General features: G+C 45.7%; 1 protein-coding gene across 1 annotated transcript in view; it reads right to left on the bottom strand.

Annotated features, from left to right (window-relative positions):
* Positions 1-10,618: 10,618 nt before the first annotated feature.
* The window catches only part of LOC139403840 (selenocysteine insertion sequence-binding protein 2-like), a 30,481-nt gene continuing 21,099 nt past the window's right edge, over positions 10,619-20,000 (bottom strand). Inside the window, exons 10-19 of the mRNA XM_071146992.1 lie at positions 19,935-20,000; positions 19,615-19,782; positions 19,281-19,422; positions 17,470-17,663; positions 16,943-17,075; positions 16,568-16,733; positions 13,343-13,563; positions 12,757-12,911; positions 12,392-12,611; positions 10,619-12,281 (exon numbers count right to left, since the gene is read on the bottom strand). The exon at positions 19,935-20,000 is cut by the window's right edge and continues 42 nt beyond it. Of these exons, the coding sequence (XP_071003093.1) occupies positions 11,677-12,281; positions 12,392-12,611; positions 12,757-12,911; positions 13,343-13,563; positions 16,568-16,733; positions 16,943-17,075; positions 17,470-17,663; positions 19,281-19,422; positions 19,615-19,782; positions 19,935-20,000 (2,070 nt within the window). The 3' untranslated portion in view covers positions 10,619-11,676. The remainder of the gene's footprint in view (positions 12,282-12,391; positions 12,612-12,756; positions 12,912-13,342; positions 13,564-16,567; positions 16,734-16,942; positions 17,076-17,469; positions 17,664-19,280; positions 19,423-19,614; positions 19,783-19,934) is intronic.

Below are 20,000 nucleotides of genomic sequence, written 5' to 3' on the forward strand. Positions count from 1 at the left end.
ATAGAGTCAGAGTGTTAGCGACAGATAGCTGGGAGGGGTCGTTTCTAGCTTTTTCCGGTCTATGAGTAACATGGTGTTTGGAGTTGGCAGATGACAGACATTCCTCCTCATTAGTAAGAAGACAGATTGCTCTAGTGGTGAATCATTATTACACTCCTTCTGGGGAATTCCCCCAGAGCTGGTCAACATGTATGTGTTTCTGGTAAAAAATCAATTAAATTATGCTTTATTGGTATGCATGGAATACATGCAGTTGGTACTTATTGCCAATGCAGAAACATCTGCCCCCTCTCTGTCTCTGAGAGACAACACCCCAAATGCTCATCCTGATTCAGTTCAAATCAGAATCAGTTAATGAATCAGTTCATATCAGAGTGAGTTCATATCAAAATCTGTTCATATCTCAATCAGTTCATGAATCAATTCATATCTGAATCAGAGAGATGAGATGTTTACAGCTGTGGGAAACTTGTTTTCCCCAAAGTCCTCAGCATCACACTCTCCCTGATTATCTTTTTCCTTGCTCTGTTCCATGACCCCATTCTGCTCGGACTGATTAATGTGTGGGACCCTCCAGACCTCCAGGCCCCCAGAAGAGAACCAGAACAGAACACCAACCAGCCAACAACAGACTTCGACCACACTGGCATCACCCTCTCAATGCGCACACACACACACACACACACGCGAACACGCACAGATGCTTGCACGCATGCACACACACACAGACACGAACACGCAAACAGATACACACACGAACACGCACAGACGCTCGCACGCACGCATGCACACACACACACACACACTCAGACACACACGCAAACAGATACACACACACACACGAACACACACGAACACGCACAGACGCTCGCACGCATGCACACACACACACACAAACACGCACAGACGTTCTCACGCATGCACACATACACACACACACACACACACACAGTTAGATCATTCATTATCTTTACTATTCCATAAAACACAGAAAACCAGCTGTTGTTGCTTTATTGCCAATTGTTGTTTAAATTCCTAAAATAAATCAAAGCACCAACTAGTTGGTGAGGATGAGTTTTTACTGAGACAAAATAACATCTCTACCATGTCATCATTGTCATCATCATTAAAATGTTATACTTGGTGAGTAAAGCTTTGTATAAACTCTCCCCACAATATAATGTTTACACAGAGTATAGACAACATATCTGGATCAGTCATATAAAGGACAATACATAGTCTATATGACATATCAATGTTCCCTGAATATCCTCCAACTAAAGAGAAGACTTCAACCTGCATCCCAGAGTCTTATGAAGCAGACACAGGGCCTTATGAAGCAGACACAGAGCCTTATGAAGCAGACACAGCTTTATGAAGCAGACACAGAACCTTATTTAGCAGACACAGGGCCTTATGAATCAGACACAGAGCCTTATGAAGCAGACACAGCTTTATGAAGCAGACAGGGCCTTATGAAGCAGACACAGAGCCTTATGAAGCAGACACAGCTTTATGAAGCAGACACAGGGCCTTATGAAGCAGACACAGAACCTTATGAAGCAGACACAGGGCCTTATGAAGCAGACACAGAACCTTATGAAGCAGACACAGGGCCTTATGAATCAGACACAGAGCCTTATGAATCAGACACAGAGCCTTATGAAGCAGACACAGAGCCTTATGAAGCAGACACAGCCTTATGAAGCAGACACAGAACCTTATGAAGCAGACACAGCCTTATGAAGCCGACACAGAGCCTTATGAAGCAGACACAGAGCTTTATGAAGCAGACACAGAGCCTTATAAAGCAGACACAGAGCCTTATGAAGCAGACACAGAGCCCTTATGAAGCAGACACAGAGCCTTATGAAGCAGACACAGAGCCTTCAACACAATATGATCTATGGAGCGTTTCTATTCACACATGTTGATCAAACAGGATTAGCAGACAGATGTGGTGCAGACACCAGCCACTAGAGGGAGGTACAGCACTGGTGTGTGATAATAGAATCACATCAACAACACCAGAACAAAACATACTGAACTTCCTCAGGAAACACTAAACAACAGAAGTCCCTCCTGTACCTCCTGTTCTCTTCCATACTGACCTATAGATGGGTTCAACGGTCAACACTGATTAATATACAAGAGCCACTGTTCCTGATATAGACTGCATATACACTAAGGGGACAGAGAGAGCCTCGTGCCCGTCATACCTCAGGCACACAGTCCAGTATCCATCCTCGAGAGTAGACTTGATTGTCAGATCAGTATCAGATCACTTTGTGGCAGACACACTGACCATACACACACAGGGCTGTTCATTAAAATGACTAACTGTAGAGTAACACACACTGACCAGAATATTGTCTGATTGGTCTAAAATACAACAAACAATAAGTAGCTAACACTACTTGAAATGTGTTTATACCACCTTTAGGAGACCAGTCATAACATCATTATGCTGCAATATCATTCATAACAAGTTTCACAACTTCTTCGCTAACTGTTATTCATAAGTATTTTTGTTTTCAAATTCCCTTGAATACATGTTTTTTAAATGTATTGTAGAAGTTTGTATTTTACTGTCTCAGTACCCCACCCCCTGACACACTAGTCAATCAACTAGCTGGGAGCAGCTCAACAGACCATTACCCTTGTAGTTTACAGGTTAAATGCTTTGCTTAAGACAACAATGGCAGTACTTTAGCTAGATGTGATTGATTGAGCTTGCCTGGTGCAATGGAAATAATGGAACGATGGCATTGTAACATAATAAGCAACCTTGCTTGAGACCTGAAGTCACACCCTAGCTTCACAAGCTGGTAGCCTACGGTTTGAGAGTGGTGGGCCAGTAACTGAAAGTTGAAAAATCTGTCGATGTGCCCTTGAGCAAGGCACTTAACCCTAATTGCTCCTGTAAATTGCTCTGGATAAGAGCGTCTGCTAAATTTAAGCTAATGCCTACATGCTCAGCTGACTAACATATATAGGCTGTATCTCAGGAGCCTGGCTTGCAACATTACTTCAGCTTGTTGCAGTCTGACCAAGCTTCTATCACCCCTCTCCCCTTGGGTCAGGAGGCTTGATGTTGGTATCGGGTCGCTCCATTGACTTGTCACTCTTCATAGGTGGACAGGTGGGAGCAGGTGGGAGACTTGTCACTCTTCATAGGTGGACAGGTGGGAGCAGACTCCACTCTCTCCTGCTTGACACGACACAACAAATAAGATACTATAGTTCATATATTTACATATTCATTCATTAGTTTGTTTTACTTTGACCTTTATTGTAACATATTACAATGTTTTATATATGTACATGTTGTTATTGGTTTTATATATGTACGTGTTGTTATTGGTTTTATATATGTACGTGTTGTTATTGGTTTTATATATGTACGTGTTGTTATTGGTTTTATATATGTACATGTTGTTATTGGTTTTATATATGTACGTGTTGTTATTGGTTTTATATATGTACGTGTTGTTATTGGTTTTATATATGTACATGTTGTTATTGGTTTTATATATGTACATGTTGTTATTGGTTTTATATATGTACGTGTTGTTATTGGTTTTATATATGTACGTGTTGTTATTGGTTTTATATATGTACATGTTGTTATTGGTTTTATATATGTACGTGTTGTTATTGGTTTTATATATGTACGTGTTGTTATTGGTTTTATATATGTACGTGTTGTTATTGGTTTTATATATGTACATGTTGTTATTGGTTTTATATATGTACGTGTTGTTATTGGTTTTATATATGTACGTGTTGTTATTGGTTTTATATATGTACGTGTTGTTATTGGTTTTATATATGTACATGTTGTTATTGGTTTTATATATGTACGTGTTGTTATTGGTTTTATATATGTACATGTTGTTATTGGTTTTATATATGTACGTGTTGTTATTGGTTTTATATATGTACGTGTTGTTATTGGTTTTATATATGTACATGTTGTTATTGGTTTTATATATGTACGTGTTGTTATTGGTTTTATATATGTACATGTTGTTATTGGTTTTATATATGTACGTGTTGTTATTGGTTTTATATATGTACGTGTTGTTATTGGTTTTATATATGTACGTGTTGTTATTGGTTTTATATATGTACGTGTTGTTATTGGTTTTATATATGTACATGTTGTTATTGGTTTTATATATGTACATGTTGTTATTGGTTTTATATATGTACGTGTTGTTATTGGTTTTATATATGTACGTGTTGTTATTGGTTTTATATATGTACGTGTTGTTATTGGTTTTATATATGTACGTGTTGTTATTGGTTTTATATATGTACATGTTGTTATTGGTTTTATATATGTACATGTTGTTATTGGTTTTATATATGTACATGTTGTTATTGGTTTTATATATGTACGTGTTGTTATTGGTTTTATATATGTACGTGTTGTTATTGGTTTTATATATGTACGTGTTGTTATTGGTTTTATATATGTACGTGTTGTTATTGGTTTTATATATGTACGTGTTGTTATTGGTTTTATATATGTACGTGTTGTTATTGGTTTTATATATGTACATGTTGTTATTGGTTTTATATATGTACGTGTTGTTATTGGTTTTATATATGTACATGTTGTTATTGGTTTTATATATGTACGTGTTGTTATTGGTTTTATATATGTACATGTTGTTATTGGTTCTGGGTTGTTCCTTTGAGATGTATAGTTTAGTGGGAAAGCAACGTTTGATTTCACCAAATTTTAACATTGTCATAAAGAGCACATGTTCAACTTCATAAAAAACACGTTTCCCATCTCAAGAGGTTATTATCATTATTATCATTATTATTATTATTATTATTCTTCTACCTTTATTTCAACAAGGAACACAGACTGAGACCAAGGTTACTTTTACAGCTGGGCCCTGCATATACATGATCACACATACAGTTTAGGTACAATGATTAAAGCCAGAAATCCCCTTGTGACAGGGGCAATGGAAGCTTGTTGTATTTATCTATGGGTAATGCTCGACCCGTGCAGTTTTCCACCACAAAACACCAGAAAATGGCCTAAAAGACAACAACCAACACACCTGCTTTTACACTAGGATTTGACTATTAGATGTTCAATGTTTCTTTAGAATATTCAAATGAGAGTTCAGTTCACTTAACAGGTTTAACTTCAAATGAGGGATACTTTCTTTTTAACTTAAAATGAATCATCACATGAAATATAGAATAATGTTCAGAATGAGTGTCAAAGCAACAGAATAATTACAATGATTTAATTTACAATGATGGAGAAAACCTGGATACATGTTGGGTTCATTGGGCAAATCTTGTTGGAAGTCACAGAGGGGGCACAGAGGGACATGTCAAAATGCTGAATTAGCAAGTCTTAATTCATATGCATTTTTCTTTGATTAATTGAATTCTATCAATGTAATCTATATTAAAGGGCACTTCATTGACTATAACAGGCTTTTAATATTGGTGCACAATTTCTACTTAAAGTATCAAAGGGACGCAGAAGGCACCCATTTTGTGGAAGGACCCATGTCGTTGGTATTTGGGGGAGTGAACGTTATTGTGTAGTGTGTAATGTGATGTGTTGTAGAGTCTTTAGTGTCATTAAACTGAGCCTTGGTTAGTGTTTATCCCTCAGACAGCCTCTCTCTCTCTCTCTGACTCACCTCCTGCTCAGGACTCCAGGATCTCCCTCAGACAGCCTCTCTCTCTCTCTGACTCACCTCCTGCTCAGGACTCCAGAATCTCCCTCAGACAGCCTCTCTCTCTGACTCACCTCCTGCTCAGGACTCCAGGATCTCCCTCAGACAGCCTCTCTCTCTGACTCACCTCCTGCTCAGGACTCCAGGATCTCCCTCAGACAGCCTCTCTCTCTCTGACTCACCTCCTGCTCAGGACTCCAGGATCTCCCTCAGACAGCCTCTCTCTCTCTGACTCACCTCCTGCTCAGGACTCCAGAATCTCCCTCAGACAGCCTCTCTCTCTCTGACTCACCTCCTGCTCAGGACTCCAGAATCTCCCTCAGACAGCCTCTCTCTCTGACTCACCTCCTGCTCAGGACTCCAGAATCTCCCTCAGACAGCCTCTCTCTCTGACTCACCTCCTGCTCAGGACTCCAGGATCTCCCTCAGACAGCCTCTCTCTCTGACTCACCTCCTGCTCAGGACTCCAGGATCTCCCTCAGACAGCCTCTCTCTCTCTGACTCACCTCCTGCTCAGGACTCCAGGATCTCCCTCAGACAGCCTCTCTCTCTCTGACTCACCTCCTGCTCAGGACTCCAGAATCTCCCTCAGACAGCCTCTCTCTCTGACTCACCTCCTGCTCAGGACTCCAGGATCTCCCTCAGACAGCCTCTCTCTCTGACTCACCTCCTGCTCAGGACTCCAGGATCTCCCTCAGACAGCCTCTCTCTCTGACTCACCTCCTGCTCAGGACTCCAGGATCTCCCTCAGACAGCCTCTCTCTCTCTGACTCACCTCCTGCTCAGGACTCCAGAATCTCCCTCAGACAGCCTCTCTCTCTGACTCACCTCCTGCTCAGGACTCCAGAATCTCCCTCAGACAGCCTCTCTCTCTGACTCACCTCCTGCTCAGGACTCCAGGATCTCCCTCAGACAGCCTCTCTCTCTGACTCACCTCCTGCTCAGGACTCCAGGATCTCCCTCAGACAGCCTCTCTCTCTCTGACTCACCTCCTGCTCAGGACTCCAGGATCTCCCTCAGACAGCCTCTCTCTCTCTGACTCACCTCCTGCTCAGGACTCCAGAATCTCCCTCAGACAGCCTCTCTCTCTGACTCACCTCCTGTTCAGGACTCCAGGATCTCCCTCAGACAGCCTCTCTCTCTGACTCACCTCCTGTTCAGGACTCCAGGATCTCCCTCAGACAGCCTCTCTCTCTGACTCACCTCCTGCTCAGGACTCCAGGATCTCCCTCAGACAGCCTCTCTCTCTGACTCACCTCCTGCTCAGGACTCCAGGATCTCCCTCAGACAGCCTCTCTCTCTGACTCACCTCCTGCTCAGGACTCCAGGATCTCCCTCAGACAGCCTCTCTCTCTGACTCACCTCCTGCTCAGGACTCCAGGATCTCCCTCAGACAGCCTCTCTCTCTGACTCACCTCCTGCTCAGGACTCCAGGATCTCCCTCAGACAGCCTCTCTCTCTGACTCACCTCCTGCTCAGGACTCCAGGATCTCCCTCAGGCTCCATTGAGTATAACACGTCTCTCCAGGAGACAAATGTCTCTCTCAGAAAGTCTCACTCAGAAAGTGTCTCTCAGAAAGTGTCTCACTCAAAAAGTGTCTCTCAGAAAGGCTAACCAGTGAACACAAACACAAGACTGTGGGAAGACAATAACCAATATGATACTGTCAGCAGAAGCCTGAACTTGTGATAGTTACTGATACTTTTATATAAACAGAAATAAAATAAAACAGAGAATAGTCTGTAAGCTACTCCAGAATAGATGTACTTGACTAACACCTAGAGTTGATACACACTAAATCTGTATCAGAAGAAACGTATAAATATGATATATAGTTGGTCAGAACTACACTGGAGGTCCACTTCTTGGTTGTACAGTATGGGAGCTATTTTCATGTTAACATACGGACAAGAAGTTAAATAATAAGACATAAATGCAGTTTTTTCCCCTCGAGACACTACGTTTGGATTCAAGTTTTATCCTCTAGGCCTACCTGTTTTCTCTGACTTACTGAGCTTAGTTGGGTTCACAAATAACAACCCAATGTATCACCAATGCCAAAGATTTGTATAACTAAACAAGATAGACCACAGCTTGTCATTTCCAATGGGAACAAATTAGTCATAGCGGGCAGAACAAGCATGCGCTAGTGATATCCTATTGGCGTGTTTTAGTATACATCTGCATATTTCTGTTAGGGAACGCCTACTCTGTGAAGTGCGCATGTGCAATAACTCAATTCACCTTTGCACTCCTTCTAAACAGCGCAATCTTAAAATATGTTGCAAAAGGTAAAGTCTACAAAACTTAGTCCACTCATAACAGATTCTAGTTTTGGAAACAGAAAACTGTAGAGATCAAAGGTTTCGTCGATGAGAAAATGTACAGAATGTCAGAGAAAATCCATCTGGTTCCATCTTCTCCCACTGCCCACCAGTGGGCTTCCTCTCGTCATCATGTTTTGTAGTGTGTGGAAACACCAACAGGATGCTTCACATTTATACATCCAGTGACATATCGGTCTCATTGCTCTATCCCTGCCAATGCAGTAAGTAAGCAGGATTCAGGCGGCCATATTGGATTAGTAATCAACCAAAGTTTAGGGTGTCAAACTAAATTCCTGGAGAGACATGTGTCTGCTGGTTTGTTATTTCCTTTCATTTGTGTCCAATTAAGACCTAGACAACCAGCTGAGGGGAGTTCCTAACTAATCAATGAATTACCTTAATTGATCAATCAGTACAAGGGAGGTGCAAAATTCCGCAGACACCCAAACCTCGACCCTCGAGGACTGGAGTTTAACACATGCTTTAGGCTAATACTCCTAGTTACACAAAGATCCCTATCAAACATATAGGAGATTTACATGCAACAAATAGACAAGACAATATAAAAGACAGGAGTGTATGTAGTTTACTTAAAGAACATTTTAATGACATTATTAATCAGTCCAGATGGAGAAGATAACAGTAATGTTATGAGAAAAGCCTCTACATGTTGCTAGTGCTGTACAGTCAGAAAGAGAGACATAGAAAGACCAGGGACACATTGAGAAAATAAAAGCTACTTCATTCAACCATTTTGTTTTGACATTAGTTACCAGGTGGTTGTTACAAGTATTATGGTATTTACATAGTGCAAAGGACACACTGGTTGTCATGGCTACAAAACACACTGATGAGAGTTAGTTACTGAGAAACCTGCACACAGCCAGCGTACATTTCAGTACTAGACACACCGTCGTGATCATCTCTATCAGGGAAGGGCTCAATTCAAATCATTCATAAAATCCTCATAGAAAACATGGTCCGTTTTCAATTGACACGTTTTTTTTCTCAATTACATTTTTTGTCAGTTGAATTGAAAATGCATTGACCCAACTTCTGACTGTCTATTTATTTCACCCCTCCATCCTTCATATTGCATATGACCCAGCATGCCTCTCCTACACATGGCATCCTCCTCCATCTAATAATACATGACTTGATTTCTATCATTTACCATCAAATTACATCAACATTCAGATTTTTTATATCAAATGGCTTTAAGAAAAAGGTGATTGGGGTGTTTAATACACTGTAGTTCAAACATTTTAATTGTTCGCATTTTATTTACATGGTTATAACTGGTGAGGTGGATAATTACTTCATGAATATTCAGAGACTCCTGTGGTGGCTCCTCCCTTTGACCCCTGTTACCAGTGAGTCACATGTCCTGGGTCAAGTTGGACTACCTGTCAGCTTCAAACCCAAATAGTCTCTGATAATAGCTAGTTACAGTACATTTACCTGCCCACCCCAACAAACACGCCCACGCTGCCACCGGTCAATGGACTGGGACCTAAACCAAATGAAACCAGAGGCTATAGAAAAACACAGAAGTCAGCTAGCAACAACAACAAACAATCCACTCAGAAAACAACCCCAAACAGATGAACACTTGTCAATATTATCATCAATATTACAGGTTAAAGAGTCTCAGAAACAGCTATTCAGGTTATGTACATCAGACATTTGTTCTGGCTTCAGTTACTGTTAGTCTATGTCATGTGACATGTCATATCATTCATGTTTTCAAGGGACACGCCATTATTTTTTTACACGCCATTTTCACATTAGTAGACATTGGTTTGGTCCTGGAGATAATGACTATGAGGTTAAAAAGTGGTGATATGCCCCTTTTAAAATCACACCCAGTGAAAATAATACATGATTACTGTGATGGTTAACCGATGTCAGAAACACATCGTGTAGGTTTGCAAACTCCAGCAACTTTCCCAAAATTCCAAACAGATTCTGTGAACCTTCCAACCGGGATTCCTGGAAAAGTGGGGAATTTTGTAACCCTAACAAGGTTTTAGATTGGTTTTGGGAGACAGAGAAACATGGGAAGGATGACAACAATGTAACATAAGTCTTGATGATGGGACAGAGACACACACACTTCCAGCTGTAAACTCTCAGCCCTGCAGGGGCTCAGCAACCTTCTGCTTGGACTGAACCACCAGACCTCCACTATGAATAACCCAGGGATGACAGGGGAGACTTCTCTTCTAGTTAGTCTGTAGTCAGCAGTCTCAGGTCTATCATCTGGAGGGCTCTGTGTCATACAGACAGAGGGAGAGTTCCCTTCTAGTTAGTCTGTAGTCAGCAGTCTCACTGACAGGTCTATCATCTGGAGGGCTCTGCGTCATACAGACAGAGGGGAAGCCTCTCCTCACAGCCTCTTCCTATCCTGGGGAAACCTGGAGTGGTGGGAAGGGAACCAGGGCTTCCTTTAGCCAGACAAGCCCATTCCATGTCAGACCAGACCAGTCGATGCCAGACCGACCAGACCAGTTTAGCTGAGGCAGTTGTTCCAGGTCCACATCAGTGAGAGGAGGATGAGAGGAACAGAGGAGTCTATCCATCAGAGAGACCAGGAGAGATACTGTTGTCTGTAGTTTGGTCTGTGTGTGTGACTGCCTATCTGTGTGTGTGTGGACTGCCTGTGTGTGTGTGTGTGTGTGTGTATGGTCTGATTCCTGAGATAATGTCTGAAGTCCAAAGTTACAGACAGAGAGAAGAGGAGAGTTGCTGGTTCAACTGTGAGAAAGAGGGGGGGTGAAAGAGGTGAAAGAGTGCAGGTTAGGGGAACAGGTGTTGGGGGGGGGTGAGGAAGACAAGTGATGGAGTGTACACAGATGGAGCGACAGAGTGTACACAGATGGAGCGACAGAGTGTACACAGATGGAGCGACAGAGTGTACACAGATGGAGCGACAGAGTGTACACAGATGGAGCGACAGAGTGTACACAGATGGAGCGACAGAGTGCACACAGATGGAGCGACAGAGTGTACACAGATGGAGTGACAGAGTGTACACAGATGGAGCGACAGAGTACACAGATGGAGCGACAGAGTGTACACAGATGGAGTGACAGAGTGTACACAGATGGAGCGACAGAGTGTACACAGATGGAGCGACAGAGTGTACACAGATGGAGCGACAGAGTGTACACAGATGGAGCGACAGTGTACACAGATGGAGCGACAGAGTGTACACAGATGGAGCGACAGAATGTACACAGATGGAGCGACAGTGTACACAGATGGAGCGACAGAGTGTACACAGATGGAGCGACAGTGTACACAGATGGAGTGACAGAGTGTACACAGATGGAGCGACAGAGTGTACACAGATGGAGCGACAGAGTGTACACAGATGGAGCGACAGAGTGTACACAGATGGAGCGACAGTGTACACAGATGGAGCGACAGAGTGTACACAGATGGAGCGACAGAATGTACACAGATGGAGCGACAGTGTACACAGATGGAGCGACAGAGTGTACACAGATGGAGCGACAGAGTGTACACAGATGGAGCGACAGAGTGTACACAGATGGAGCGACAGTGTACACAGAGCGAATTTAGCGAGAAACAAAAAAGAGAAAGAGGGATGAATGAGGTCTAATCAGCCAGTGATATTATTGGCCTCCATCTTCTCCAGCCCAGTCTCTGTGACATCAGCAGAATCCAACTCCTCTTCCTCCTCACTCTGCACTCCCTCCTCCTCCTCCTCCTCTTCCTCTTCCTCTGTGCTGTCCTGGCTCTTCCCCAGCTGAAGGTTCTCCAGCGTCTTAGACACCCAGGACTCAATGCGGCTGATGACTGCAGGCACCTCCACAGAGATGGGCTCTGGTGTGTACTCTTCCTCCTCCTCCTCCTCTTCCTCTGCCTCCTCCAGCATACCGGGGACCAGGGTGGAGGTGGTGGAGGTGATGGAGGAGTTGAGGAGGTCCCTACAGCTCCCATCCAAACTGCCTGTCTCCGTGCTCTGCTGGGAGGCCAGCTCCAACCGGTCGTCTGCCCGGCCCTCCTCTCTCTCCCCCGGGCCTGAGCCTGGAGCAGGGACGGCTGCTCTGAGCTGGAGGGTAGTGGAGTAAGGGCTGCGGTTGGTGGTGGTGGAGGGGGGCTGGTTGTCTCTCTGCAACCCAGAGGAAGCAGCAGGATGGCTGGGTTTAGCCTCCACAGGCTCCAGCCCATCTGACGATTCCACCATACTCCTCCAGTTGGTCTCTGAGGAGAGACATTTCAGATTATATTCACATGTAAAGAGAGAGACCTCTTTGACCTCAGAGATGGGTTCAGAGTCAGGGTTAAAGGTCGGGATCAGAGTCATCTCTTACCGTACTCCTTCTCGTTGACCTCAGAGATGGGTTCAGAGATGACGGAGCAGAAGGAGATGGCGGAGGCAGCGGAGGGGTTTCTGGAGTGGCCCATGTGGTGGGTGACCTTCTTGACGTTCTTCAGCGCCTCCTCAGCCTGCTCCTGCTCCAGCGCTGACACCATGTCCTTGTAGGACTTACGAGCATCCTCCGTCAGAGACACTAACCGGTTAAACAGACCCTAGAGGAGGAGAGGGAGGTGTGGCGGATGGGGAGAGGGGAGAGAGAAAGACATAACATCAAGACTTTACACACTTCCATTTGCTTTTTGTTACAGTATTAACAGGCGTTATAAACACGCAGACAGGCTGTGTTCAACGTCTTACCTCTGCTCCAGAGAAGTTGAAGACGCCCACCACACTGACAGGCACCAGTTTGTTGACACAGCGTCCCAGAGCCTTCCTACCCAGAGCAAACACAAACGGGATCTCCTGTTCTCTGGCCATGGCTATGACGTTGTACAGAGCCTCATCTAGACCCCCTGGGACATAAAATAACAGTCATTACTACTGTAGAACTACCACTATAAACAGTCCTGCTCCCTGGGCATGGCTGTCTATCATGTTTTACAGAGCCTCATCTAGACGCCCTGCAATAGACAACACACAGTCACTAGTTATGTAGAAGATTTGATGCAGCCTGTGCTGAGCATATCAATATGCTGCCGCTCTCTGGTGGACACTAAAGTGGCGATTGGGGATGAATATTTGAAATATTCATAAACTTAATACGCATTTGGAACCCCACACCCCAAGATCAGGGTGATGTTCAGATAGGCACACTAGCTAAACGCTTAGCAACCGCAAAAACAAAACCCTGTGTTCTTATTGGACCTGGTTGAGTAGTACACTCCGTGGTTCACTGCTTTTCAAAAAACATAACCCAGGATTAATGACAAGAATGACCCCTGACCTTTGGCCTGGATCTTCTCACAGTTGGGTGAGATGAGGACACACTTGATCTTGTGGAGCTTCATGTGTTTGGTGACCTCTCTAAGGCCCATGACCAGTCTGCGTTTGGTCTTGGCTTTGCTGGGGTCCTTCTGATAAACCCTCTCCTGGAACCGGACCAGTTCCTGCAGCAGCATTGTCACACTCTCATCTATCTCCTTATTCAACACCTGGTTACAGTACCTGAAGAGAGAGAAACACACACTAATATTATAAACACACACACACACACACACAGGATAAAACACATTCATCTTTCTCCTTATTCAACACCTGGAGACAGAGACACTAATATTAAAACATACACCAGACTGTTAAACAGCCGTCACTAACACAGAGAGGCTGCTGCCCACATACAGACTTGAAATCATTGGCCACTTTAATAAATGGATCACTGGTCACTTTAATAATGTTTACATATCTTACATACTCATCTCACATACTCATCTCATATGTAAACTCAGCAAAAAAAGAAACATCCCTTTTTCAGGACACTGTCTTTCAAAGATAATTTGTAAAAATCCAAATAACTTCACAGATCTTCATTGTAAAGGGTTTAAACACCGTTTCCCATGCTTGTTCAATGAACCATAAACAATTAATGAACATACACCTGTGGAACGGTCGTTAAGACACTGACAGCTTACAGACGGTAGACAATCAAGGTCACAGTTATGAAAACTTAGGACACTAAAGAGGCCTTTCTACTGACTCTGAAAAACACCAAAAGAAAGATGCCCAGGGTCCCTGCTCATCTGCGTGAACGTGCCTTAGGCAAGCTGCAAGGAGGCATGAGGACTGAAGATGTGACCAGAGCAATAAATTGCAATGTCTGTACTGTGAGACACCTAAGACAGCGCTACAGGGAGACAGGACCGACAGCTGACCATCCTCGCAGTGGCAGAGCACGTGTAACAACAAATGCACAGGATCGGTACATCCGAACATCACACCTGTGGGACAGGTACAGGATGGCAACAACAACTGCCCGAGTTACACCAGGAACGCACAATCCCTCCATCAGTGCTCAGACTGTCCACAATAGGCTGAGAGAGGCTGGACTGAGGGCTTTGTAGGCCTGTTGTAAGGCAGGTCCTCACCAGACATCACCTGCAACAACGTCGCCTAGACAGGAATGTCAGTGTTCTGCCATGGCCAGCGAAGAGCCCGGATCTCAATCCCATTGAGCAAGTCTGGGACCTGTTGGATCGGAGGGTGAGGGCTAGGGCCATTCCCCCCAGGAATGTCTGGGTACTTACAGGTGCCTTGGTTGAAGAGTGGGGTAACATCTCACAGCAAGAACAGGCAAATCTGGTGCAGTCCATGAGGAGGAGATGCAGCTGGTGGCCACACCAGATACGATACTGACTGTTACTTTTGATTTTGACCCCCCCCCACCCCTTTGTTAGGGAAACATTATTCAATTTCTGTTAGTCACATGCCTGTGGAACTTGTTCAGTTTATGTCTCAGTTGTTGAATCTTGTTATGTTCATACAGATATTTACACATATTAAGTTTACTGAAAACAAAAGCAGTTGACAGTGAGAGGACATTTCTTTTTTTTGCTGTGTTTATATACTGTATTTTAAACCATCTACAGCATCTTGCCTATTCCGCTCGGTCATCCCTCATCCAAATATTTATATGTATATATTCTTATTCCATTCCTTTACTTAGATATGTGTGTCTTAGGTAGTCGTTGTGGAATTGTTAGATATCACTGCACTGTCAGAACTAGAAGCACAAGCATTTCTCTAGACTTGCATTAACATCTGCTAACCATCTCCTTATTCAACACCAGGTACAGTACTTGGAGACAGTGAGAGAGAGAGGGACTAGGGTTAGGTAACACTTGGAGACAGTGATAGAGACTAGGGTTAGGTAACACTTGGAGACAGTGAGAGAGAGGGACTAGGGTTAGGTAACACTTGGAGACAGTGAGAGAGAGGGACTAGGGTTAGGTAACACTTGGAGACAGTGAGAGAGAGGGACTAGGGTTAAGTAACACTTGGAGACAGTGAGAGAGAGGGACTAGGGTTAAGTAACACTTGGAGACAGTGATAGAGAGAGAGACTAGGGTTAGGTAACACTTGGAGACAGTGATAGAGAGAGGGACTAGGGTTAGGTAACACTTGGAGACAGTGATAGAGAGAGAGACTAGGGTTAGGTAACACTTGGAGACAGTGATAGAGAGAGAGACTAGGGTTAGGTAACACTTGGAGACAGTGATAGAGAGAGGGACTAGGGTTAGGTAACACTTGGAGACAGTGAGAGAGAGGGACTAGGGTTAGGTAACACTTGGAGACAGTGAGAGAGAGGGACTAGGGTTAGGTAACACTTGGAGACAGTGATAGAGAGAGGGACTAGGGTTAGGTAACACTTGGAGACAGTGATAGAGAGAGAGACTAGGGTTAGGTAACACTTGGAGACAGTGATAGAGAGAGAGACTAGGGTTAGGTAACACTTGGAGACAGTGATAGAGAGAGGGACTAGGGTTAGGTAACACTTGGAGACAGTGATAGAGAGAGAGACTAGGGTTGGATTTAATCATATATCGGCCCAACCCTAAGAGGAACACACACAATCAGGTTAACACACACACACACACGCACAACAATATTAGAAAACACTCACATGCATACAGACCAATATTATAAAACACACACACACACACACCATTGTGTAGTTCAGTAGTTTCCAACTCCAGTCCCCCCAACAGCACAGTTTTGTTGTAGCTCCAGACAAACACCTGATTCAACTAATCATCATCCCCTCAATGAGTTGAATCAGGTGAGTTTGTCCGGGGCTACAACAACGTGTACTGTTGGGGGGACTGGAGGGAAACACTGGTGTAGATATGGTATGATATGGTGTGAGGAAGAGAGGAGAGGCATAGAGAGGTCGTAGGATGTCTGACACAGTGCTTAAGGGCTGAGACAAAGGGCCTACAACCCAAGACATTAAGAAACAAAGCAGTGCCTGTCTGTGTGTACGTACAAGTCCTAATTGTATAGCCCTGCTCTAAACACCCATTGGGCGGATAGATATTTATCTTACTAAATGCTTCTGTGTTGCTAACCCACCAAATGAGTTTGTGACATTTGAACCACTAGGATTCTCAGTACCAAGCAATTCCTCTCTGTGTGAGTGAGTGAGTGAGTGAGTGAGTGAGTGAGTGAGACTCACTCTCTGAAGCGGCGGCTGTGTATCTTGGTAATGGCGTTAGAGGCCATGGGGCTGCCGATGCCAGAGGAGCCAGGGGAACCCTGGGAAACAGGCGTGATGCTGTACGGAGAGTTCTGACTGGCCGGGGACAGGGACGCGTCATCACTGGGCACGCTCAGACCGTTCTCTACAGAAAACAGACGGAGCAGAATATCACAGGGGGGTATATTAGACAACACCACGTCACACCACAGATCAGTAGGACCATTAGGTTTGCAAGAATTCACTTTAAGACCAAGGGAATGGTCTAAAATGAGCAAACTCTGCCAAGGTCCCATGTGAGGTCATCAGTGAATTGTAGCTCCTCCTCTCTCTTACCCCTGACCCTGTACCTACCCTCCTGAGAGGCAGGTTCCCGTGTGAGGTCGTCAGTGAAGTGTAGCTCCTCTTCTCCCTGTTCTTCCTGGCTGGCAGCAATCTGATCCACACCCCCCTTCCCCCTCTTTCCCTCACGCTCCTTCAGAATGATCTACACAGAGAGAACAGAGACTGGGTTAGATCAACACACCCCTTCCCCCTCCTTCAGAATGATTTACACAGAGAGAACAGAAACTGGGTTAGATCAACACACCCCTTCCCCCTCCTTCAGAATGATCTACACAGAGAGAACAGAGACTGGGTTAGATCAACACACCCCTTCCCCCTCCTTCAGAATGATCTACACAGAGAGAACAGAGACTGGGTTAGACCAACACACCCCTTCCCCCTCCTTCAGAATGATCTACACAGAGAGAACAGAGACTGGGTTAGACCAACACACCCCTTCCCCCTCCTTCAGAATGATCTACACAGAGAGAACAGAGACTGGGTTAGACCAACACACCCCTTCCCCCTCAGACACACATTGAGATCTATCCTCTCACCTTCTTCAGGGCGGTGGGTCGTTTGACTTTAGGGATCTCTCTCTCCTTCCCTCTCTTCAGGCGTGGAGCGCTGGAGTCCAGCGTGTTGAGGGGGGCAGAGTGGGCCTGCTGGGCCTTCAACATTGATACTATACCTGACCCTGCTCCCGACCCGGCACCTGGCCCTGAACCATGGAACGGGGCTGCTGTACCCACTGGAGAGAGAGAGGGCAGTCAGAGAGAGAGAGAGAGGGCAGTCACAGAGAGGGCAGAGAGAGAGAGAGAGGGCAGTCAGAGAGAGAGGGCAGTCAGAGAGAGAGGGCAGTCAGAGAGAGAGGGCAGTCAGAGAGAGAGGGCAGTCAGAGAGAGAGGGCAGTCAGAGAGAGAGGGCAGTCAGAGAGAGAGAGAGAGAGCAGTCAGAGAGAGAGAGAGAGAGCAGTCAGAGAGAGAGAGAGAGAGCAGTCAGAGAGAGAGAGAGAGCAGTCAGAGAGAGAGAGAGAGAGAGAGCAGTCAGAGAGAGAGAGAGAGAGAGCAGTCAGAGAGAGAGAGAGAGAGAGCAGTCAGAGAGAGAGAGAGAGAGAGCAGTCAGAGAGAGAGAGAGAGAGAGCAGTCAGAGAGAGAGAGAGAGAGAGCAGTCAGAGAGAGAGAGAGCAGTCAGAGAGAGAGAGAGCAGTCAGAGAGAGAGAGAGCAGTCAGAGAGAGAGAGAGCAGTCAGAGAGAGAGAGAGCAGTCAGAGAGAGAGAGAGCAGTCAGAGAGAGAGAGAGCAGTCAGAGAGAGAGAGAGCAGTCAGAGAGAGAGAGAGCAGTCAGAGAGAGAGAGAGAGAGAGAGAGCAGTCAGAGAGAGAGAGAGAGAGAAAGGGTGAGTGACGGTGCAGTGTATGTGTGCGCTATGTGTGTGTGCGGTGCGGTGTGTGTGTGTGCGGTGTGCGGTGTGTGTGTGTGGGGTGCAGTGTGTGTGTGTGGGGAGCAGTGTGTGTGTGTGGGGAGCAGTGTGTGTGTGTGTGTGGGTGCGGTGTGTGTGGGTGCGGTGTGGTATGTGTGTGGGTGCGGTGTGTGCGCTGTGTGTGTGCGGTACGTGTGTGGTGCGGGTGCTGTGCGGTGTGTGTGTGTGGGTGCGGTGTGTGTGTGTGTGTGGTGCGGTGTGTGTGTGGGTGCGGTGTGTGTGTGGGTGCGGTGTGGTGTGTGTGGGGTGCAGTGTGTGCGGTGTGGTGTGTGTGTGTGTGTGTGTGTGGGTGCGGTGTGTGGGTGTGTCTGTGTATGTGTGCGGTGCATGTGTGTGGGTGGGTGAGGTGTGTGCGGTGCGGTGTGTGTGGTGTGTGTGTGTCTGTGTGTGGTGTGTGTGTGGGTGCGGTGTGTGGGTGCGGTGTGTGTGCGGGTGTGGTGTGTGTGGGGTGCAGTGTTGTGTGTGTGTGGTGTGTGTGGGTGCGGTGTGTGGGTGCGGTGTGTGTGGGGTGCAGTGTGTGCGGTGTGGTGTGTGTGTGTGGGTGCGGTGTGTGGGTGTGTCTGTGTGCGGTGCATGTGTGTAGGTGGGTGAGGTGTGTGCGGTGCGGTGTGTGCGGTGTGTGTGTGTCTGTGTGTGGTGTGTGTGTGGGTGCAGTGTGTGGGTGCGGTGTGTGTGTGTGCGGGTGTGGTGTGTGTGGGGTGCAGTGTGTGTGTGTGGGGTGCGGTGTGTGTGTGTGTGTGTGGGTGCGGTGTGTGTGTGTGGGTGCGGTGTGTGTGTGTGGTGTGTGTGTGTGTGTGTGTGGGTGCGGTGTGTGTGTGTGTGTGGGTGCGGTGTGTGTGTGTGGGTGTGTGTGTGGGTGTGTGTGTGGTGTATGTGTGCAGTGTGTACCTGTGAAGGACAGTGGTTTAGTATTGGTTATTTGTCTAGCCTTCATGGCCTGCTGCTGTTTCTCCAGAGCAGCCAGCATGTCTCCCAGGTCCAACTGGACTGGAGTCTTACTCTTCTTCCCTGCTGCTTTGGTCAGTGCCTCCTACAGGGAACAGCAACACTGGCTCAGCACACTCATAGTAGCACAATACAACTAGCAACCGTTTTTACATTATAGTCCTGCGCTATGTCTAGCTGACAGTGCATGCTGGTATCTGTAGTTTCCTAGCTAGCTAAGATATTGTATGTTGGTACCTGTAGTTTCCTAGAAAGCTAACAGAGTGCATGCTGGTACCTGTAGTTTCCTCTGCTCCATGCTGATCTCAGAGTACTCCTGCGCTGTAGCCAGGGCAGCGGCCAGGGCCTTCTTCCTCTGACTCTTGGCCCTCTTGGGGACGGAGGTGGTGATGGGGATGGGGGTCTGGACGATGTTGATGGGAGAGTTCTCTGGAAGGTTATCCAGCTGGAGAGAGGATAGATTGTTTTGTGGTCAACCTTGACTAACTTTGGTGCAAAAAAACCCCCCAAAAAACAAGTGAAATTCTCAAGGAAGGGAGGGAGGGAGGGAGGGAGGGAGGGAGGAAGGAAGGAAGGAAGGATTAGCCGGTCTCTCACCAGGTTCTTGGTTAGTTTGGTCTGGTGTTGGTTCTGGGAAGGGTTAGGGTCTGGTTTGATGTTCCT

This window comes from Oncorhynchus clarkii, unplaced genomic scaffold (assembly GCF_045791955.1).
Source record: "Oncorhynchus clarkii lewisi isolate Uvic-CL-2024 unplaced genomic scaffold, UVic_Ocla_1.0 unplaced_contig_3709_pilon_pilon, whole genome shotgun sequence".
In the NCBI taxonomy this organism is placed as follows: Eukaryota; Metazoa; Chordata; class Actinopteri; order Salmoniformes; family Salmonidae; genus Oncorhynchus; species Oncorhynchus clarkii.